This window comes from Lissotriton helveticus, chromosome 1_1, assembly GCF_964261635.1.
Source record: "Lissotriton helveticus chromosome 1_1, aLisHel1.1, whole genome shotgun sequence".
NCBI lineage: Eukaryota > Metazoa > Chordata > Amphibia > Caudata > Salamandridae > Lissotriton > Lissotriton helveticus.
Genome location: NC_136057.1, coordinates 1,246,071,633 through 1,246,095,846, shown reverse-complemented (window position 1 = coordinate 1,246,095,846; position 24,214 = coordinate 1,246,071,633). Strand labels below are relative to the sequence as shown.

Sequence of the window (24,214 nt, the reverse complement as noted above, 5' to 3'; positions counted from 1 at the left end):
ACTGGTGTATTGTTGGAAAGTGAAATTCTTGTACAGTACACACCAACTTTCAAAATAGGTTGTCTGTTAAGGGAAAATTCATGCAAGATAATGATAGGTGTAGGTCTCCGATGGGTATATAGTTGGCCACTGCACATGTCTTGTTTCTCTGAGCATTTTTTTATTCTTCTCTTGAAACCTTTGGTCTCTTTTGTAGAAGAGAGGTAATTATTTACATCTCTCGAAGACCTCGACCTCGGACCTCGGACCTCGGACCTGGGGATCTGGGATCTGGGTTCGAGTCTCGGTAACGACGCCAAAAAACCCCTGTGATTCTGGGCAAATCACTTAATCTCCCCGTGCCTAAAAAATGAAAGTGTGTCCTCATGTAACGTAACTGGTGCTATGTAAAGCGCTCTGATAACTGATTCGGTTCGGTTCGGTTCTAGTTCGCGCTATATAAAACTCCCAAAAAAAAAAAAATACTGTAACTGAGAGGCTGTGACCAGTCTGTCAGTAGTGGCTAAGGACTTTGGGAGATCTTGTCTTTCCTCAGAGTTGCAAATTGCACAAGCAACCATTGTCAGTTGTGTTTCTTGAGTACTGGCTGTGTTTTTTCAATGGGTAAATTCACTTTTAACCTTGCAAAGTGATAACATCTATTGGAATTTTAACTCTTTGGGTGAATAACTCACTGATTAAACTGTCGCAAGAAAATATTTAATTTAAATTTCTCTTCTGCTCGATGAGTGTTTCCAGATGATCGTACCCACTTTGTTCTCGAATTTTGGGTTTGTAGTCCAATTTGAAAGCACAGACACTTGTGGGACAGTGAAAAACCCCTTGGTGACACACTGCACTCCACTGTTGGCATCACGCATCATACCATCTCTTATAATAACTATGGCAGCATGCCAATTTCTCTCTCATTGGAAGTGTTTTGCTTTCCACCATAAGAAGTCCTGGTTGTGTTTACTGAATTAGTTATGCGTGGCAATTTCGCACTTGCCACATAATTATTGCTTTATGTACATTTAGAATCTGTTGTGACATATATGTTGGACTGTATGGGATGGTAATGATAAAGATGTGCATTCGGGACATTTCGGCTGGGTGTGCTTTTGCTGCACTTGCTAATCCCCCCAGTGAAATGATCATCTTGGAGTGGTCCTATTTGCAGTATACAAGTTTTATTGTGTCATGTCTAGACCCTTTCTGTGTTCATGGCATGGTAAGCAGCATGATTGTATCTACATAGCTCATCTACATGAGACTTGGCTAACATACCTTGTGCTATTGTCATTGGATATGATTGCCCCTGGTGTGCTTTCTTTATCAGTTACCAAAAAGGACAGTGCTATAATTTTATGACTTTAACCATGTTATCCTATCAAGATCAGGTATTTGTTCATGCAAGCTGAAATCATGCTGCTCTCTTAAGTTAGGCTAATGATAGGCATCTGCGAATCTCCAAAATGCGTACCTCCATATGCCAATCAAGGAAGAGCATTGCTATTACGTGAGGTTTATAATTGGAGCCTTTAATCTGGGCTTCAACCATAAACTCTTTACGAACTCTTGGTAGTGGTCTTCTATCTAAGTCTTCAAGAGATCTCTCTTTACCCTTTATTTGTATGATTGTTTGGACACGGCTCAATCTACTGCTATTAACGAATGAAATATCTGCCCCATATACAACACTCTCCACAGTCTGGGATTTTCTTTCCTAAAGAAGAACACTAACTTCATCTCTGTTATTTCATTTTATACAAGAACTGATAGACTTCTTTATAGTTCTAACATACCCACCTCTAAAATGGACTGCACTCATAAACAGGCAGTGTGGAATTTTTGTCTTTGTCCTTTGACTTTATTGTGGTGTTTACAGAGACACATGAGAATAAGGACTCCCACTATTCCTGTTGTCCCCTTAGCTCTGATTTGGATGCATGTTCTGCGGCACAATCTTTCAGAAAATTACATTCTGTTTAATTACCTAATAGATTTTGGAGTATCTCCATTAGTTTATCCTATCCTACCTGGGAAATGGATCTTCTTCTCTTGTTCTGACTCCTAATGTTACCCTGACCGTAGATGCCTTTGAGTATCACCAGGGCTCCCACAGTACGGCTCTTTGAGCTAAACACTCCTGGACTCTCCTTGCCAGATACATGCCTATCAACCATAAAGAGCTCCTATTATTTTTTCAGTTTCTGAAATGTTTCCCTCCTCTCCTCGGGGTTGGAAATTCTTGAAATTCTCACAGGCAGTAATGCAATGAATAGCTTAAACAAAGAGGATGGATCTTGATTTAGCTCTCCGTACAGTCAATATATGGACATGCTTCTGGACAATAGCAATTTACCAATGGTGGCCCCTCTGCAGGAAAAGAGAAATGTAGTGGCAAACTTACTTGGCACGCAGAGAGGTCAACAAGAATGAAAGTTCAATGTTGATGTTCTTAAATATATCCACTAGACTTGGGGCTCCCCAAGTATTCATGTTTTTGCTTTAAAGAGCCACATTCATTGTCAAAGTTTGCATCACTGGGGTAAAAGGTTCTTAGGTGATGCTCTCCTACTGGACAGGCTGTGATTTTCACACTTGTTCCCTCTAGTTTATCTCATTCTTCGAAAGTTGATGAAATCTTGTAATGTCATTCTAAATCTGATAGCAGTTTTTTTGCCTCACCAAATGTTAGGAGAGGAATGTCCCTAGCATATTCTATGGGTGTGAAGCTCTGCCCTAAATAACCCAATGGCATATGAAACTGATACTCTGACTTGTTACTGCCCATTTGACTCACTAATCTAGCATGTGCACCAAGGGTGAAGCCTGTTCTCGGTAAGGCTAAGGTCCACAACCTGTTCTATTACCTTGACTGGCACACTATTTGCGCCCTCTTTTGTTGACGTGGATCTCCTTTCCATGCCCTGGTTTGTTGACATGAAGTGGTGGGAGCAACCTCATATTTTTGTGAATTTATAGTCCTAAAAAGACCATCCTAAACAGACCTTTTTTTCTGTCGGAGAGGAGTGTGGGCCAATGGCCCCTCTCTTGTAAAGTTCTGCTTTCATGTAACACCCTTTGACTTAGAGTTCCATGTGCTTGTTGCATGAGTGTATGCATGGTGAATGATTAGCACACATTTGATAGATTGACTTCGTGTGAGATGTAAAAATATTTCTGGAACAGTGGTATCCATTTTGGATTGTCTTGAGTTTCGCATTACACAAAAAGTGGACCTTAAGTGCTTGCATTCCTGTGACTGGAGAGTGGAGTCTCAGGCACTGACGTGAGGGAGGATTGAGACAGGGCTACTGATAGAAATTCTATGAGGACCTTTTAGCAAGGAATGACTGATTACATTCTCTTGGGCATTGCCATTTAGTGGATAGTAGGAGAGAGGGAGGTGAAACAGCAGATTCTGTTGTTAAGGGTGGGGAGCTTTCTAGGTAGAGGCTGCTCATTTGTCTGTGCCTTATTGCTACTTCAAGAAGGCTGATGACAGCCAGGTTCAGGTAATTTACAATGTAATATGCCCATGTTTTGGGTACTTGTGTTTAGAGCCGGCATCATCATTATCTGCTTGAGAGCCACCACCTTGCCAAAACTGGAGTGAAATAGTGAGCAAACAAATGATGGAGTAAACCCAGATCTCTTGACTGATGGTGGTTAGTTGAAAGGTTTCGGCAGTCCATTCATCGTCTTGTTTTTTTTCTGAATTCACCATAGATATTTGCAAGGATAGCCGGTGGCTAGAGCAAGAGAAAGCACTGCAGAGTTTAGTGCTTGACTAAGAGAGTGAAGGTGAGATTGTATAGCCTGTAGCTGTGCCCACACCTAATTGTATAGGATTTTGTTTTGATGTGATTCAAAATACGATCTTTTATTAAAGACAAACACATTAGTGGATAGTGATTGATTGTGTCTGTAGTTGTTTTAAGTTCTTAGTCTTAGTCTCTGTCCACCACACAACCTTGCTGAGAAGCCTTTGACTGCTTGCCCTCACTACCCTTAAGTCAAGTGCGGAAGGGGTGCACTTGGCCTAGTTTGTAGAGCCATACAGAACAGAACCAGTGTCAAATAACACCAGCCAATACAGGTGTGGCACAGAAGCACATCTGCCTTATGACACCTGAATAGTATGTGGCACCCAGTATAGTGAACAGAACAACTCCTCCTCTCTTCTCTTTCTTCATCAGGTCCCAGACCTACTTCTATAATAGGGAGTAATTATTCTCTACGACCCCCTTTACCTTTATTGAGCTAGAGACTCTGATATTTGAGAAAATAGCTTATATCTATTTGAGTTTATGAGAAGAAAATATAGCCATCATTTGTGCAGTTGGGAATAATTCGGTAAGGATGCAATACAGAATACAGTGGTTAAGATTTTGGCATTATTTGAAAGGGTGGTGCCTTTCATTCATCATTTATCCTCTTCGGGTATCAGCGTGGAATCCTTTGAGCATTATTTGTCAGCTTTTCCTGCCTACTTAAATAGCCCTTTGAAGTATTTCTCCTCATAAATTAATGAGTTTGTAAGATGCAATATTGATAATCTTTTCCATCTTCATCCTGCTCTTACGGCTCATGCTGCTCATTGGAACTTAAACCTACCTCTAGATTTTGACATTAAAGCACATTCTTCTGTTGATCCTCCTGCTGTCTTCCTCAGAGAAAGGTAGTCCTCCATGCTAAAGGTATAAAAAGAATTTCACCAGAATCAAGGAATTGCCTACTCATTATTTAAATCTAGATCCCATGCTTCTCTGGCTAAAGAGATTATACACAATGTAGTTTCCTCATAGGCTTTACCTTGTGACACGGAAGGAACAAGACCCTTCATCTGTCTGAGCATCTATTTGTCAATTATAGAGGCCTTTTGTCAGAGCAGTTAGGTAGCTAAAACCACTATCAGCAGATGGAAAATGTCTTGCATTTCCAAATACTGTCAGAGTGAATAAGGTTCTACTGGGACTACATACTAATCAAGCCTGCATAACCACATCAGTGGTGGAATTTCAAAGGAATACCCCATCACTGGCATTTGTAGGGTAAAATCATAGTCTACTCTGTGATTGAAAGACATCCTAAACCTTAATTTCCTTCTTGACAACAGCCCACTCACCTATAAGCTATGACATTATATTGTCTTCTACAGCTTGCATGTTGACAAAAACACGTAGGAACCAGTCATTTTCATTTGGGAATCATATTTAAGAGGGGGAGGTAAAAAATGTGGAGGTGCCCATTAATGCAAGGCCCAAAATTCTATTACTTGCCAGTGTTCTCCCCCACTTTTGCCTGAGATGCAAGGTTTCTAAACCCTTTTGTACCCAACTCTAATCTTTTGCCTTCCCAAAAACCCATCTCCGCTGCTTTTGTCCACCTGCTCTAGGCTCCATTTCATGTGCTCTTGGTACTAATTAGCAACATTGAATATTTATCCCGGGAATTTGGACTTTTCTCGATTTAAATATCCAGCATTTCGACTTCTATTGATAAACTCAAAGATTTGTTCTGAAAAAAACCCAACCTTATAAATAAACTATCCCAGATATTTTGTGCTCCACCCCACAGAAGACCAATTCTCCCATTCCCATAGAACTGTCCCTTTTCCTCCTCTGGTAAAAGAGATTCCTTTCTATGATTATCATTCGTAGTGTACTCAGACCTTATAACACTGATAAACTTTAATGACAAAAAAATTCCTGTTCTAATTTGCCCACCACGTAATTATCTTTCAGACAGACGTGGAACCCAAGCTGTTCATTGAGATTCTATTAGATTCTCCCCACTTGCAGGGCCTTATGTCTCCACTTTACAGTGCACATTCCATAATTGTAGGCATGCAGTAAAACATCAGATTGGTGTTGCAAACTGAATTGCTGCTATGGATTCGGATCTTCTGATATTGACTGAAACTTGATTTAACTAAAATTTCCATCACATCATGGACACACTTATCCAACCAGAGGACTCTAATATCAAATTTTGTGGCTTGAAAAAAATAAAAAAGGAGATTAAATCATAGCGCTATTTAATCATTTTCTTCACTGCAGGCTTGTGGTATTCATTTACTTCCACCCTTTCAATACCTGATTTAAATCTACTGCAACAAAGGCCATAAAAAACAATATTTTTTATCCCTCGCCAGGGGATAATAACTCCTTTATTGAACAATGACTAAATTGTATCACCTTTCAGCTTATTTTATCCAATACAACATATTAGTGGGGAACTTAAAAAAAATCTGGAGCAATCCTAATGATCCATCATTCTTGCTTTTGTTATCTTTTCTACATGAAAACATCTTGATTCAACACTGCTGTATTTGGACACAAATCTAATTTGACATCCTTGATCTTATTATTGATAATAGCTACTGTCTACTAGCTGACAATCTTGGCAATTTTAGCTTAGTTCACTGATCAGTTAAATCTCAAATTCCCTTTTACATGTCCTTTTCTAAGTCCATATTATTTGGCAACTGACAAGACACACAACTTGTTTTGTGATACTAGAGCTGAAAATCTTAGTAACCCTGCCTCATGTATTTTGCCCTTCCAATGATCATGATGTAAATTATTTAACTAACAACTACAACACAATTATGTGTGGAACTATAAATGCTGTCCTCCCATTGAAGGTGGCAATAATTAAATAAAATAAGTCTATTCCTTATATTACTCTTAAAAATTTAATGAAGAGAAGACACATCTCAGAATGATAGAGCATGTATCACCACTTTTGGGAGAGAATCTAGAACATCTTTCCTCTTTCTGAAGACCATTCAAAAAGATATATTCAAACGAAATCAACTCAACTTAATCGACTTGTATAAAATCCCAAATTAGTTGGTCTAAAAACATTATCTAAATAAACAGTTTGAAACAGTTAAATCAGTCACTGATCTCCCCTCATTTACCGTGAAAGAATCAGAAAAGAAATGCAAAGTATTTGCCACTTTCTGTGACCCCAAAGTTAAAAAAATATGAAGGTGTCTCTACAATTGGTTTCCAACATTCCCCATCCCAACTTGGGTAGAAAATCAACTAGTAACTGCTCTTAGAGGTATCCCCGACTGACCTTCTTAATATTGCCTCCAGACTCAAGACCTTTGATAATTTTTCCGATATGATACTGGCTATTTTAACTAATGAACTGCTAATACATTTTGTACCACACTGTTCGAAGTTAATCAATCTCTCCATCTGCCAGAGTGTGTTTCCAGACTGCCCTAAAGTTAGACAAGTCTGTCTCCTCTTAAATAAGCATGTCCTCAGACTGTAGTGACCGTAATATTGTCAGTCCAGTATCTTGTCCCCCCTTTCTCATTAAAGTCCTTGATAGCTGGGTTCAGCATCCATGCCAGTAACCATATTGGCAATCTCCAGTCTGGTTTCCAAGCATGATGTGCCACCGATTAGCCAACTTGTAAATCATTGATGAATACTTCCTCGTCCTGAATAATAGTGATTGTCTTTCACTCCACCTCATTTGATCGGTGGCTTTTTATACAGTCACCCATCAGATTCTGATCCAAAATTTAAGGACCACATGGGCCTTGAAGAAAACACAAATTCTGAACATCTTTGAATCCTACCTCATAAATTAATTGCAGCACATCAAGGTATCCTGCTCATTCTCTAACCCTGTTTCCATTCAATAAGGTGTCCACCAAGGATCCCTTTTACACATCCTCTACAGCCTTCATCTTATACCCCTGGGAGATGCTAAAAAGTTCCAGCATCTGACATCACCAGTGCTCGCATGCCACTCAACTCTATTTGAAGGTCTTCTATCCTGCCGATACCTGATTTCTGGCTAAGTGTAGACATGAACCAATCTTGGATCATTTTCGGTTCACTCTTTATTAAACTGAGTTCCAAAGCATTTCATGGCACTGTCCTCTACACTAGTTCAAAACTGGCTTGGTGCTGTAAACATGAATGAATGCAACTGCAACCTTCTCAAACTCATGAATAATGTGTCCAAAAAAACCAATTATCATATCAACTTTTCCAATGGATTAAACCTTTTTTATCAGAAGTGGATCTGCCATTCCAAAATAATCAACACCCATATCACTCCCTTAAAGATGCTTTCAATGCAGCTACTTGATTAATCGCTGGAAAAAGAACAGTTGAGGGAGAGAATGTTGAACAATGTCAAACATTCCCCCTAGTCCAGAGATCTGGGCCTAAAGCCATGTTTTTTTGCTCCCCATAACATTCCAGTTTCAACCCAGCCATATGCAAATCAGACTTGACCCTGTTCCCCATGGGAACAGTCCAGCCCAAACTGCCAGGCAAGGTTCTACCTGGACTCGAAAACAAGCATCCTAGGACCGTTTTTTGGGTTTCACCCCTCATCCGCCAGGCTAGCTTGACTCCAGTAGCATGGACAGCACAGGACCCACTCCTGCGCATACCCGTCCCACTTGGGATGACAAATGCAAAAAGAACAATTGATGGAAAGAATATTGAACAATTTCAAACATTCACACCAGTACAGAGATCTGGTCCTAAATCCCAAGTTTTTTTGCTGCACATGTCATTCCAGTTTAAGCCCAGCCTTATTCAAATTAGTCTTGACCCTGTTCCCATGGGAACAGTCCAGCCCGAACTGCCAGGCAAGGTTCTTCCTTTACTGGAAAACAAGCATCCTAGGACTGGTTTCAGGGTTTCACCTCTCATCAGCCAGGCTAGCTTGACTCCAGTGGCATGGAGAGCACGGGACCCATGTCTGGGCATACCCGTCGCACTCAGGATGACAATTGCGAAAAGAACAACCAGATCTGTTGACTGGGTTGAAAGTTTTGATTTGTTCTACATTTCGCCCATCAGTTGTGTGCCTTTTGCTTTCTCGCCTTAAGTGTGCTGGGAATGCCCAGACGTGGGGCCCAGTCTCACTGTGCCACTGGGATCAGGCTAGCCTTGCTGATGAGGGGTGAAACTCCGAAACCGGTCCTAGGATGATGGTTTCCGGTCCAAGGAGGACCTGGCTTGGCAGTTCGGGCTGGACTGTTCCCAGGAGGAACAGGGTCAAGACTGATTTGCATATGGCTGGGTCTAAACTGGAGTGGCATGGTGAGCAAAAGAACGATGTATTTAACCCAGATCTCTCGCCTGGGGGTGAATGATTTGATTTGTTCTGCATTCCGTCCATCATATCTGTGCCGTTTGATTTATGTATGGGCCAGACCTCCTTTATTCTATTTATCACTGAGAGCTGGCTGTCATTATAACATGAAGTTATAAATTCCCTTTTACCTGACAAAGATATTTAAGTTCTCAGGAACACCTTATCAACTTTGCATGTTTAATTCCCTCTTCCTTGACATCCAGCTCTTAAACAACAATGGCTCTTTCTACGCACCTAACGTTTTGAACTCGGTTGACCCATCATCTGCACTATTCCATACTTTACTTCCTTCAAAAAGAAACTGCTTCTCAACTGTAATCGTATTTGCTATTCTCTATAAATTACGGAGCCTGGTGTATGTTATGTCTAGATACCACCTGTGAGAAGTTGGCCTGATATGCAGTGCTCACTATTCTAGTGATCACTATGTATCATTCCAAACGACCCTTATTGATGATTGGTTGTAAGTCAACCTGATAGACCAGCTATCCTAGTAGCATGGACAAGAGCAGTCTTTAGGCTAAACTCTAGAGGGCGTGTTAAGCCAGCTGTTTACCACCACATTTACCCTTTGAACACCAAGTGAAAGGACACCACACAAGTTGTTATGAAAATAAAAGTATATTTATTTATAACAGTACTACCCTGAACTCTTTATGAGTCAGGGAGCTTAGCACAACACAAAACTCTTAAGAAAATACTTAAAGTCGCACAATTTACACAAATGCCCGAGGGGCACGAAAAACCATATACTACAAAAGTGGAATGCGAATTACTAGCAGGTAAGTAACTATTCTCAGAGGCTTTGGGATCGCTAGGACTAGACTACTGAACCTTTAGATTACTAGCAGGAGGCCTAGGGAGATCGGGTGCAGAGTGTGCACTCTCACGCGGGATGCGGAGCAAAGTCTATGGAGGCTAGTAAATGCAAAGTTAGTGTTATCGGACGAATCCGACTAGGTAGAGCTGAAACGAAAAAGGATATGGACACTTAGATAGTTAAACTATGCTGGAGCACCGAAATGCTTAGGTTACCTAGCCCAGGGGCTGCGGCTGCATAGGTCTGAAAAGACGTCGAGAATCCTCGTTGCAGTCTATGGAGCCTGAAAGAAGAAGTTGCTGGCAGGCGACCAGTGAAGATGTTCGATGGGATCCAAGCCTTGATCGATGAAGATGAAGACCTGTAAGCAGAGGGGACCAAGTTCTGAATCACTAGCCAGTGATTAGGTGGGCACCAGGATGCACCGGGCGAAGTCACCTCGACCAGGTGAGTGGGCGACGCTGGGCTCTGCAGTCTCTCGGACCAGGAGGCGTTGTCGGCGACCAGGATGGAGGTGCGAGCTGTCCCACGGTGGTATCTACTGTCGACGTCGCTGGACCCAGGATTGGGGCAACAAGTCTTGGCAAATGCAATCCCACGCGGTGGACTCAAAATGGCATCTGGAGTGGACCAGGAGGGTCCGGGGTGCTCCTCTGTTGGAGGGGAGCAAGGGCCAGTCTGGAGCAACCAGACCAGCGGTGTTGTCGTCGTGGTTCATCGCCAACGGGCAAGTGACCTGGACAACGCGGTGAGCAGCAAAGAGCAGAAGGGCCCCACTCACTCAAGGATCCCTCGGTGGTTGTGCTGGGCAAGCGTCGTGCAGTCCTGAAGATGGCCGGTCCCTCGAGGTCTCGTCACACCCACGAATCTTAGCTGGGCTGATGATGCAGGTAGAGGTCAGAGGTGCCAGGGAAGCTGGCTCTCGTCGAGCTGGGCAGTCTTGATCCGGAGGAGAGACTTACAGCAAACCGCGATGCTTGGTTGGTGCCTGCTGCTGCAGGGTGACTACTCTGTGTCACAAGGGAGAAATCTTAGGAAGAAGTCTTGAGTTCCTTTCGTAGAAAGTAGTTTCAGGATTCAAAGATGATCTAATTTGGAAGGGGGCCTGCTCCTACCTTTATCCTGAGAAAAGGGGCTGGCACGCGACTAAGTCCTGCCCTATGGGTGCGACTAGGAGGGGGGTGGTTACACCCCTCTCCTTTGTCCGGTCTCTCCCCAGCTCAGGGGCTGGTGTGCCCCAGGAACTGGTTTGAGCCGGCATATGCACAGTGAGCACCGGGGTGCCACTTGCAGTCACCTTCCTCTATAGCCCTGCCTACCTGGGATACACAAAACCCTGTCTGGGATGGTGCTGGCACCGCCCCTGACAAGAAACCCTTTGTCCAAGCACTCCTCGCTGGAAGGACTCCCAGCAGCAGGAGGTCAGACTTGTGTCTCGGTGGCAGCATCCATTTTGTGGAGCTGAGACTATGTTCGACTTTAACCGGGGTTACAGGCTACCAACATGTCTTCTCCCTCTAGAGGGGTGGAATGCTACCCCCGTCGCCAGAACGACCCCCTTCGCCAGTATGACACCTTACACGACATGTTTAGATAATGCCAGACCAAAGTTACCATAACCGCGAGGATTATAAGGCACTTAAGAGAATATGGTCTGACGCTATCATGGAAACGGCTAAGGGATAGATCCCGTAAGCCGCAGACAGGCTCAGCTCATGCCAGAGCACCATCGCACACGATTCCAAGCACTCTGCCTTCAGGATTGTTAAGGCCTGCCATAGGAGTGACTGATAGGAGATCTGTGTGCCCATTCTAGGTTTTAGATATAGGTATACTATATCTACAGCAAAGGGTGATTACACCACCTTGCCCCAGCTGTCAAGCAGCCAGTTGTGTCAGTTTTGGATGGCCAGCCAGGGGTGGCATAATACATGATTCAGCCCCTGGTAGGCCCTGGGTACACCTATGCCCTGGATACCTAAGGTATACTGTACAGGGACTAATAAGGTGACTCAGTATCCAATCAGATATGTACCTAGGGTACATGGAATCCATTTTAACAGAGAGAGCAGTGGGCCTGGGGTCCTGAATAGCAGGGCCCCAGGTCAACTAAGTCAGAAAACCAGCAAAACACCAGGCAAAAAGTTGGGGGCAACCATAGTCAGGGATCCACCTTCCTACATAACCCCCCCCCCAAACGAAAGGAGATAAGGCTATCCTTGACCAGGTAAGCCTATATTGCCTAAGTGGCCATATAAGGAAGTACCAGCACTGGCATGGTTACCCCCTATCTCATGGTCCACTAAGCAATCCCTCACCCTAAGGGTGTCTGAGGGTCTCCACCATAGGGAATCTCTACCTGTGGTGTGTTTTGGCAAAGTAAAAGGCTGGTGCTGAGATGGAGTACTGAAGTGAGGCTCCACTAATTTTGGGCTCAGCTTCCTCCAATCATTATCCACCATAGAGGCCTTTCTTTCCAAGACTGAGTTGTGTTGAGCTCTCAGGGTCAACCTCTGGCTACCTAAAGCTGGAGGTTGGGTCCCTCTGTTTGGCTTACTGGAGGGACAGGTCAGGTTTGGGGCCCTTAGGTCCCAGGTTTGGCTGTGCCCAACAGTGTCCATCTGGGGGAGGTCCCTAGCTAATTTTAAGGGGGATCCCTCAGGAGTTTGTTTTATTTTCACTTGGCTAGGACTACTAGCTTCAGTGCCCTTAATCTGCTGATTGGGGAATTCTTTTGGACAGGGGGACCTTTGGGGTCCACCACTGGCCTCCCTGGCCTCTACAGCCCTGGGCTGACTGAGGCAGGGTAGAGAGGGGCATGTTACCTGCTCCAGACTGGGTCCCACCTTGGAAGGGTCCACTGACATCAGGGGTTCTGCCAGGCTAGGCCTGACTACCTCTGGGGCAGTTTCTTCACAGGGGGTCAGGTCAGTTCCCTGAGGAGGCTGATCCTTTCCTAAAGTCTGGTGGGAGGGAGATTTTTCTTCCTCCTCAATGCTCTCTGTCTGAGTGGAGTGATCCATAGTTTCAGGCTTCACAACACTATTATCTGTCTGAGTTTGAGCTGTGGCCATCACAACTCTCCCAACCTTTTCAGGAGGGGACTCAGTTTGGGTATGGGCTGTTACCATCACAGCCTTGCCAACCTGTTCTGGGAAGGAAGTTGTCTGAGATTGGGCTGTGACTGGCACAGCCCTCCTGACCTGTTCAGGGAGGACATCTTGGACTGGGGCTGTGGCTATCACTGCCCCACTAACCTTACCATGGAGGTTTACCATTTTGAAATGGGTTTCTTGCTCTACCTCAGCCCAGGCTGAGATCTCTAAATCATTCCCCAGTAGGCAATCTACAGGCAAGTTTGATGACACTGCCACTCTCTTGGGGCCAGTGACACCTCCCCAGCTGAGATTTACCACTGCCATGGGATGATCTCTCTGCACTCCATCAATATTGGTCACCTGGTATGTGGCACCAGGTAAAAGTTGCCTTGAGGGGACTAGACTCTCAGTCACCATGGTGATGCTAGCCCCTGTATCTCTATAGGCCTCAACTTTTATACCATTGATGAGGGGTTCCTGTCTGTACTTGCTCAAAGTGTTGGGACAAGCAGTGAAGCTGGCAAACCCCATGCCATTTTCACAGACAAGAGTATCTAAGTCAGGGGACCTGGTTAGGCCAGAGTCCCCAGGAACTCCCAAAGTAAATGCACCCAAATTCTTGGGGGCACTCCCACCACCTGGGGGATTACTATTAGTAGTAACAGGTGGCTTGGAAGTGTTACTTGGGGGTATGTTTTCCTTATTGGGGTTCTTTGGGCAACTGCTGTCAGTTTTCCAATGACCCACCTGCTTGCAGGTTTGGCAATAAGTTTTCTTTTGGGTATTGGAAGGATTCTGGGACCCACCCCCTTCTGAGCATTTTTGGGGCCCTGATGTGGTTTGATCTGGAGATTTATTCACACCCTTCTCTTGAGGCTTGGTTGATTCCTTTTTCTGGTCACCACCCTGGTTCTTAGGCCTAATCCTGGTTCTGACCCATTTGTCTGCCCTCTTACCCAATTCCTGTGGAGAGGTCAGATCAGAGTCTACCAGGTGCTGGTGTAATAACTGGTTCTGACAATTATTTAAGACTTGCTCTCTCATAATTAGATTATACAATCCTTGGTAATCAGTAACCTTGCTACCCAGTAGTCAGCCTTCCAAAGCCTTAGTGGCACAATCAACAAAGTCAGCCCAATACTGAGACTGAATTTTCTGGGTGTCCCTGAACAGCAGCCTGTACTGCTCAGTGGTTAAGCCAAACCCATCAACCAGTGTATTTTTCAGGACTTGGTAATTGTTAGCATCCTCAACTCTAGTAGTGAGGAGCTTATCTCTACCTTTGCCTTCAAAGGAGAGCCACAGTATAGCTGCCCACTGACTCTGGGGGATGCACTGGACAGTGCAGGCCCTCTCCAAAGCAGCCATCCATTTGTGGATGTCATCCCCTTGTTTAAAGGGGGGCACTATCTTACTCAGGTGTTTAGTATCTAAACTCCTTTCTTTATCTCTAGGGATATTGCTGCCACCAGTGGGGACTACCCCACTCATCTGCTGCTCTCTAGCAAAGGCAAGCTTCTCTTTGGCCAGGGCAAGTTCTTCCCTTTCAATCCTTAGATTAGCCTGTTTCATCCTTGCTTCATGTTCTCTTCTCTGAGGGGAAGTCAATCTCCTCTGTGGAGAAATCCTTCTCATCTGAGAAGAGGCATTAGAGTGCAGAGATCTATTGGAGTCCCTAGAAGGAGATCTATCTCTTCTAACTCCAAGGTTAGGCCTCATTAGGGTCAGTACTGGGGGTCCCCCAGATCCTTCCCTAAGAAGGTCTAAGTTGGCCCTAGTAAGTCTGCTGACTAGTTCAGGCCTGTTGTCTGCCTCATCCCCAGAGAGTTCCTCTTCTTCCTCCTCCTCAACTGCATTTTCAGTGTCAAGGAGGTCTGGATCACCAAGGGTACCCTCTAAGGCTGGCATACTCCCATCTGTATGAGAAGCTTTCCTAGCATCATATGTCTCTAAGAGACCTAACAGAAAGGGAGTGGTGGGGTTAGACCCCTGTTTCAATTTCCTGGAGGTACACAATTGTCTCAACTCCTGGAAACTGAGAGCTGCATATCTTGAGATGACCTGTGGAGGGTCACTAGCCACTAGGGGAGTCTCTGAAGACTCTCCATGGGTAGACATGCTTCTAGTGTGGTGTAAGTGATGCACCAACCTACACTATGGGTTTACCTACTGATCCCTTGCTAGAGTTGTAGTTTAGGGTGTGCTAAGCCCTATCACACTACAACAGCTGGTTCAGTAGAACTCAGAGTATTCTAAGTTAAGTTATATGTACCTATGTACCTATGTGATCTTTCAAATGATATTCTTAGGATACGTGTGTGGTAAAACAACAGCAAGCTCAAATCCCAACCGCTGCTCACCAATGTGAGAAGTTGGCCTGATATGCAGTGCTCACTATTCTAGTGATCACTATGTATCATTCCAAACGACCCTTATTGATGATTGGTTGTAAGTCAACCTGATAGACCAGCTATCCTAGTAGCATGGACAAGAGCAGTCTTTAGGCTAAACTCTAGAGGGCGTGTTAAGCCAGCTGTTTACCACCACATTTACCCTTTGAACACCAAGTGAAAGGACACCACACAAGTTGTTATGAAAATAAAAGTATATTTATTTATAACAGTACTACCCTGAACTCTTTATGAGTCAGGGAGCTTAGTACAACACAAAACTCTTAAGAAAATACTTAAAGTCGCACAATTTACACAAATGCCCGAGGGGCACGAAAAACCATATACTACAAAAGTGGAATGCGAATTACTAACAGGTAAGTAACTATTCTCAGAGGCTTTGGGATCGCTAGGACTAGACTACTGAACCTTTAGATTACTAGCAGGAGGCCTAGGGAGATCGGGTGCAGAGTGTGCACTCTCACGCGGGATGCGGAGCAAAGTCTATGGAGGCTAGTAAATGCAAAGTTAGTGTTATCGGACGAATCCGACTAGGTAGAGCTGAAACGAAAAAGGATATGGACACTTAGATAGTTAAGCTATGCTGGAGCACCGAAATGCTTAGGTTACCTAGCCCAGGGGCTGCGGCTGCATAGGTCTGAAAAGACGTCGGGAATCCTCGTTGCAGTCTATGGAGCCTGAAAGAAGAAGTTGCTGGCAGGCGACCAGTGAAGATGTTCGATGGGATCCAAGCCTGGATCGATGAAGATGAAGACCTGTAAGCAGAGGGGACCAAGTTCTGAATCACTAGCCAGTGATTAGGTGGGCACCAGGATGCACCGGGCGAAGTCACCTCGACCAGGTGAGTGGGCGACGCTGGGCTCTGCAGTCTCTCGGACCAGGAGGCGTTGTCAGCGACCAGGATGGAGGTGCGAGCTGTCCCACGGTGGTATCTACTGTCGACGTCGCTGGACCCATGATTGGGGCAACAAGTCTTGGCAAATGCAAGCCCACGCGGTGGACTCAAAATGGCATCTGGAGTGGACCAGGAGGGTCCGGGGTGCTCCTCTGTTGGAGGGGAGCAAGGGCCAGTCTGGAGCAACCAGACCAGCGGTGTTGTCGTCGTGGTTCGTCGCCAACGGGCAAGTGACCTGGACAACGCGGTGAGCAGCAAAGAGCAGAAGGGCCCCACTCACTCAAGGATCCCTCGGTGGTCGTGCTGGGCAAGCGTCGTGCAGTCCTGAAGATGGCCGGTCCCTCGAGGTCTCGTCACACCCACGAATCTTAGCTGGGCTGATGATGCAGGTAGAGGTCAGAGGTGCCAGGGAAGCTGGCTCTCGTCGAGCTGGGCAGTCTTGATCCGGAGGAGAGACTTACAGCAAACCGCGATGCTTGGTTGGTGCCTGCTGCTGCAGGGTGACTACTCCTTAGTCACAAGGGAGAAATCTTAGGAAGAAGTCTTGAGTTCCTTTCGTAGAAAGTAGTTTCAGGATTCAAAGATGATCTAATTTGGAAGGGGGCCTGAGAAAAGGGGCTGGCACGCGACTAAGTCCTGCCCTATGGGTGGGACTAGGAGGGGGGTGGTTACACCCCTCTCCTTTGTCCGGTCTCTCCCCAGCTCAGGGGCTGGTGTGCCCCAGGAACTGGTTTGAGCCGGCATAAGCACAGTGAGCACCGGGGTGCCACTTGCAGTCACCTTCCTCTATAGCCCTGCCTACCTGGGATACACAAAACCCTGTCTGGGATGGTGCTGGCACCGCCCCTGACAGGAAACCCTTTGTCCAAGCACTCCTCGCTGGAAGGACTCCCAGCAGCAGGAGGTCAGACTTGTGTCTCGGTGGCAGCATCCATTTTGTGGAGCTGAGACTATGTTCGACTTTAACCGGGGTTACAGGCTACCAACATGTCTTCTCCCTCTAGAGGGGTGGAATGCTACCCCCGTCGCCAGAACGACCCCCGTCGCCAGTATGACACCTTACACGACATGTTTAGATAATGTCAGACCAAAGTTACCATAACCGCGAGGATTATAAGGCACTTAAGAGTATATGGTCTGACGCTATCATGGAAACGGCTAAGGGATATATCCCGAAAGCCACAGACAGGCTCAGCTCATGCCAGAGCACCATCTCACACGATTCCAAGCAATCTGCCTTCAGGATTGTTAAGGCCTGCCATAGGAGTGACTGATAGGAGATCTGTGTGCCAATTCTAGGTTTTAGATATAGGTATACTATATCTACAGCAAAGGGTGATTACACCACCTTGCCCCAGCTGTCAAGCAGCCAGTTGTGTCAGTTTTGGATGGCCAGCCAGGGGTGGCATAATACATGCTTCAGCCCCTGGTAGGCCCTGGGTACACCTATGCCCTGGATACCTAAGGTATACTGTACAGGGACTAATAAGGTGACTCAGTATCCAATCAGATATGTACCTAGGGTACATGGAATCCATTTTAACAGAGAGAGCAGTGGGCCTGGGGTCCTGAATAGCAGGGCCCCAGGTCAACTAAGTCAGAAAACCAGCAAAACACCAGGCAAAAAGTTGGGGGCAACCATAGTCAGGGATCTACCTTCCTACACCACCCTTTGTGGGGGGACTGCTTTTCTTCTGCAGAGATCAAGATTTCTTTTGGAAGGATCATGTTTGTACCTTCATGTTGTGTTTTATATGTTTTGTCCATATAATGTTTTCATGTCGAATATATGTCCATTTGCTTTATGTTGAATATATATGTGATGTGCTAGTCCTGAATAATCTCTTTCTTGACTGTACATTTGCACCTGTGTGTTAATATTTCTCACCCTATGCCCTTTATCGATTCAGATTTTGCATATATGATTTACATACTCTGTAATCAAACTATCGCTCTATGCCACTGATCTATGTAAAGCGTTCATGATACTTTTGAGCCTTGTCCATGAAAATGTGAAAAAGAAGCCCGCTATCCTAATGGCAGAGTTCCTGCTTCTTGCCGTTGCTATTTACTCAAAGACAAAAGGGAGCTCCGATCTCCACTGTAGTATCACTTGATATTAATTAAAATAGATGTTCTTAGTCTTGCATCAGTTTAATTCATGCCATCTATATTGCCATCAATTGTGTAGAAAGTGCACCGCAATATACACGTGTTTGCTTTGTATAGGGATATGCCAGTGAACCACAATGTATTCAAACACGTGCACAAAAGGCTAAATCGTAGACCAAAAGGGTCTTCATGTAACAGTGCATTGCTCCTCATCTATACTAATGTATTAATGGTGCAATGACTTTCTCTGCACATTAAACTGTTTCTGTGCAAACAAAGTTTCTTGTGATTGCCGGCCAAATAAAGTACTTTGACCTCCTTGTTATTCGGCGCTGTAAATTATCTTATTTTTTTTCACTAGGTTATTAATCCAAAGAAGAAAGCAAAAAAGAAAAAGTACATTAATTCTGGGACAGTAAGTGAGATCTATTTACGGTGATAATAAATCAAAATGTTCAATGCAGAATAATAGCTTCTTAAAAGTGGTGTGATATTTTAGTGTTGGTATTAAACCACATAGTTTATAGAAAACACATTTTTAGGCAGTCATTGGCACAGCCAGTCGATCTTGCCTTTATAAAGTGAGTTCTGATCTGATTGATAGCTTTGCCAATTCTTGCGCTATCCCCCATCTGGCATTTACTTTTGGGTTTATGCAAAAAAAGGTGAAAAAAAGACAAAACGGCTGCCCATCGCATGCATTAGCATTTGTTGGAACGTATGCATGCATGCGTCGTGACGCATAAGTGTGTATGCATTGTGATGAATGCACATGAATAGTCACACACGGTTGTCATTTTGATTCTTAGATATCTGCCTTATGCTTACATGCATGCAGATGCATTGCCATTCATGAATGTATGTGCATCATGAAGCATGCACATGAATATGTCGTCACTATGTTGGGTGGTCTTTTTTTTTTGCTTTATTGCTATAAAATGGCAGACAACCATTTCGGAACGGAATGTTGAACTAAAAATAAAACACAGTGTGTAAAGCCCTTAAAAGTGGCACGAGCAGCTCTTCGCGCAATAATTACACTCTACGCTGTTCTTGAAGCGTAAAAGGCCATTTATTAGGACAGGTTGTAAAGACAATACTTTAACCATAACATAAATTTAAACTCTAAACAATCCCCACCCCAAAACATTTCATTCTTCATCCATTCTCCTCTCACTTTTTCTGCACACTTCCCGTTCCCCTCCGTGACCTCATCCAACTCTCCATTCACCTCCTCGCCAATCTTTCAACATCCTCTCCTCCACCCAACGCACTCTTCCATCCCGCCCACCCCATCATTCACTTTCCCCCCCCCCCTCGGAGGGGAGGGTGCGCCTGTCCGAGACTCCCCACCCCTCCAAAATACTGCCAACCAGGTAACCCCTGTAGGGCGGTTACCTGCCCCACCTCTCTCTGCCATGCAACTTCCGTCCTCACTCTTTTGTTTCCCTACGACACCAGAAAGATTAATTCCACAGCTTGCTTAACACGTCCCACATCTCCATCATATAATACGCGTTCCCCAATTGCGAAAGGTGTGCCATCGTCCCAAAAAGAAAAGGCTCCTCCAGTCGTAGCACAACATGACCAATTAATTTGATGTCCTTAGAGGCACAACATTCTCTCATTGCCCTGTTGAGCTTCCTGCATGCTTTCTCAACTGCCGCCGGCTTCACTGCGCCTTACCACACTTTACGCGTACAAGCACGTCCACACAATGCATGTTCCCGCTATATTTCTTTTCAGGACCTCCAGATCCCTCTGCATCTGCTGTAATATCGCCTCTCCTGACAGACGTATCAAGTAATTTTCCCCCTGATGCAGGACCAACATATCCGGGCAACCTCTTTGCGGAATCATTCTTGTCAGCCAGGGCAACAAGGCCCCCCAACCAATCTCTCAATTACCCCACCAATGCACTTCATGGTGACTGCTCTTCAGACCAATGTTACGGCTGTAGACCTGACGATCTGCATATCTGGCTGCCCAAGGTACGAAAGAGTGTCCAACAATCCAGATAACCGTCCTGGCCCCTGGACCCCCCACACAACCTATGACAAGAAAAATATGTTAGACCACACATTGAGGCTATCGTCCTTAGGTGGCGCATGCAATCCCCCCCTGCCCCTAACCCATCTCCCCTTATTTGTGCACATATATCTCATAGCACCTGGACCTCCACCTCCCAATCTGACATATCCTGTCCCATGACCAGCCCAGCCGTGCTGCCACTGTAGCTGCTCCAACGTTAAATGAGTGTGTGCCGTACCTAGCATGGTCCTTACCCACTCGCTGTAAAGCCATGTGCAGTACCACCAATCCCTGACCCACCCAAGAAACTAGGCACACACCCACACAACCAGTCCCATTCGACCACACCCATTTTCTCCTGCCCGCCTGGTCCGTTTTTGAATGCCCCCGTCAAATCCCCATCCAGTTGTATTGCTGCATATGTTCTGCCCATCCACCCTTTTGTTCCTAACAGGTCCAAAACCAGAAACGCCCCTAAAAACATCCACAGCATGCATAGCCGCAAAACTGAAACCTCGTATCCATCATAACAACAAGTAGGCAAAGCCCCCAACAACTTCTGTAATAGTTCAAAAGTTCAAAAGTAATGGCCTCCCTGGGTGCTCCCCCAACCCCTCCCCCAACTCCTGACCCCAACCTTTTAGCATCCTACTTAGTATCTCATCTTTCGGCGGGTCAAAGCCAGCGTACAACTGACAGTAAAAAGAAATCCCAGCCAACTGCCCAGCTATCGTCATCTGCCACAAACTTTTTTCAATACAACTGAGAACAAAACTCCCTGCTCAGTGTCCTGACGTGACATATTCCGTGTATCTTTGGTCCAGCCTAAAATCGATCAAAATTCAGCCACAGCCAGCCTGTAGTTACGCCTCGTAGATTTCGCTAGAGGCCGTCCGGCAGCTCTGTCTTGCATGCATTCGCTCCAGGTGCCAGTCGTTGGAATCGCTGCCACTGCGAACGAAACAAAGCATCCGCAATGTCATTACTTGCCCCTGGGACATGCTTCGCCCGAAATACTACATTCAATTGCAGGCATTTCAGCAGGAAAGTACGCAGCAGTCGCAAGACCCTCAAGTCCTTTGCTTTCTGTTTGTTCACTAGCTCTAGTACCGCCATGTTGTCGACATGGAACAGCACTGACCTATTCTAGAATTCTGGGCCCCACACAGCCAATGACACCAACAAAGGAAAAAAATATAGGAAAGCTATACTCCTCCCTTTCTTTACCCAATGTCGTGGCCATTCTTCAGCGCACCATCGGCCAGCCCCAAAAAAAAAAAACAGAAGCCCCTGCTGCCTCAGAGAAGATTTGAACTTGCCAGATCGTACTGTCCTCTACAAAGTCCAACAATACTCTATTAAAGACCATCAAAAATGTCTACCATATTCTCAAATGTGCCCTGACTCCCATTGAAATCCTGACTCTGTGATGTGGTAGCACTGCCCCAGACATGGCCATGCCAAGGTGTCGGCAAAACGTCCTCCCAGCTCTCGCCACCCGGCAAGCAAAATTCAAGAAGCCCATAAGTTGCTGCACTGTCCTCAAATCGATATTCTTTTCACCAGTCAACGCTAACATGAAAGTCTGTATTTGAAGCACCTTCCCTGCCAGCAACCGGCAACCGGGCCAACCACAGGACCGAGTCCAGTTCGATGCCTAGGAACGTCAATCTACCGCTGGGCCCAGCTGTTTTCTCCTGCTCCAAGGGAACCCCAAAAAGCTTCACCGTGGCTTGAAACTGTTGTAAAACCCTCCTGCAATCTCCTGACAGTCCTCTGCCAGTGAACAAAAAATAATCAAGGTAGTGTGATACCTCCCGATGACCACTTATCTTCGTGAAGCCCACTGCAGAAATGTGCTGATCATCTCAAACAAAGCGCAAGAGATCGCACACCCCATTGGCAAGACCTTGTCTACCTAAATGGCTCCCTGAAGCTGCATCCCCAGCAACTTCGCCACCACCACTTCAGGTAACTCTTTGGCCGATTTCAAATTTTCTGCCCACCTTCTGTCCCTAGGACCTTGGTAACCCACCCAAAAACCTTCATCAAATCCCCATTGAATCCTTAATGCAGTTTCTCTATATGGGTACTTCGAGGGCCACGGGCCCATGGCCTCGATCCTAACTGGGGTAGGAGGCCTTTGGCCCAACCTGGCGTCTGCCTTTAGTGGCTCGCCACTGCTCTGAGTGGCCAAGGTAAAACACTGCGTGAGTGCATGTCTTCCCCCACATTTGAAAACAATGTACTGGGGTGCACAGCAGTGTTTGTACGAAAGTTTCGTCGAATTTGTTGGTGCCACACAAGTAACGTCAGGTGTCCCTCGGCGTTGAATAATCACAAGAAGAATGTGAGGTCAGTGAACCACTAATCTCATCCTTATGTGCACACAATGTATTTTCCCAAGCAATTAGGAGTTCCAAACTGTTTCATCAGTGATTCATGGTATTTTATTCACTTTTTCATTTCATTGATCAGTAATCATTTACTACTGTTTTTTGCAAGCTTTCGCTCTTATTTTCAGAGCATGACAATATTCCTTATTTTAAATACATCCAATGCATTTCGGGGCCATTTTGCGCCCCTTCATCAGGGATACTGCGATAAAAAAGGAAAAGTACCGTGTAAGTATGGTGAGTATCAACTCTGTAATGGGGGCGTGGGACAAAAATCAAAGTGTCCGATTATAGGGTCACCCTTAATAAAGCCAAGGTACCGGTGAAATGTAAGAAAAAGAAGCCGTCTTACGTGTATTCAAAGGTAGCGGTGAAATGAATCTGGGGGGAAAATTACGCATAGCGAATTACTTTCAGGTTATAGCAAAAAGCATGTGCAAGGTTACATACGGTATTCCGTTCTCATATATTGAGAAACGGGACTAACCTGTAGGAAAGGTTCTGGGGTTCTGCCAAAGGCGTTCCATTCATCAGCGCTGGTAGCAGCCTGACTACCGGCTGCGGTGTTCGCTAAGGGTCATGTGTTCGCGCTCACGTGGTTATGAAGAGTGAGGAAAGACTAAGTTGCAGAATAGCGGTAGTGGTTCGAGTAATGCGTATATGTCTGGTGTAGTCATGAGTTGGAGAGAGGGGGGGTGTGGGAAGTTAAATTAAAAGGTGTAAAGTGTTAATCAGTAATACAAATAGCACTTTTGAAAAAATGGATAATAAACAATAGTATACATATATTTCAGCGTGGTGGTATCAAAGTGATGCAACACAGTACATTCACACAGGAGACATATTTTTGCTCAGCCGAGCAATTTTTTTTATAGGTAACAGGAAAGTTCTATTCTGTCGTTAAGCCCAAATGGCTTCTGGGTAGAAAGTCTATAGATCCAGGTGTTGTCACATTGAAGAAGGAATTTGGTGTTGTCTCGTCCTTCAATTTTTGATATTGTTTCAAGGATGATAAATTTGAGCTGTGAGATATTGTGGTTCGCTTCCAGAAAATGCATGGCTATTGATGATTTTACAGATTTCAATCGGATGTTTGACTTGTGTTCTGTAAGTCTCGTTTTTATTTTGCGCTCAGTTTTACCGATGTATAGTTTCCCGCAGGGGCATTTTAGAGCATAGATCACGTTGCTCGAGTCGCATGTCGCATTCACCTTTAGTTTTATAGTGTGACCTCTCATTGGGTGGTTGATGACATTGCCTTTGATGATGGAATTACAGTTCCCGCAGTTCATGCATGGTTTAGTGCCTGTGAATTTCTG

At 45.1% G+C, this 24,214-nt stretch overlaps 1 protein-coding gene across 2 annotated transcripts in view; it reads left to right on the top strand.

The window, feature by feature from the left end:
- The window catches only part of CPNE8 (copine 8), a 1,123,798-nt gene that overhangs the window by 712,828 nt on the left and 386,756 nt on the right, over positions 1-24,214 (top strand). For both annotated transcript variants that reach the window (XM_078679874.1, XM_078679883.1), the window contains one exon: positions 18,830-18,883. In XM_078679874.1, coding sequence (XP_078536000.1) covers positions 18,830-18,883 — 54 coding nt within the window. The remainder of the gene's footprint in view (positions 1-18,829; positions 18,884-24,214) is intronic.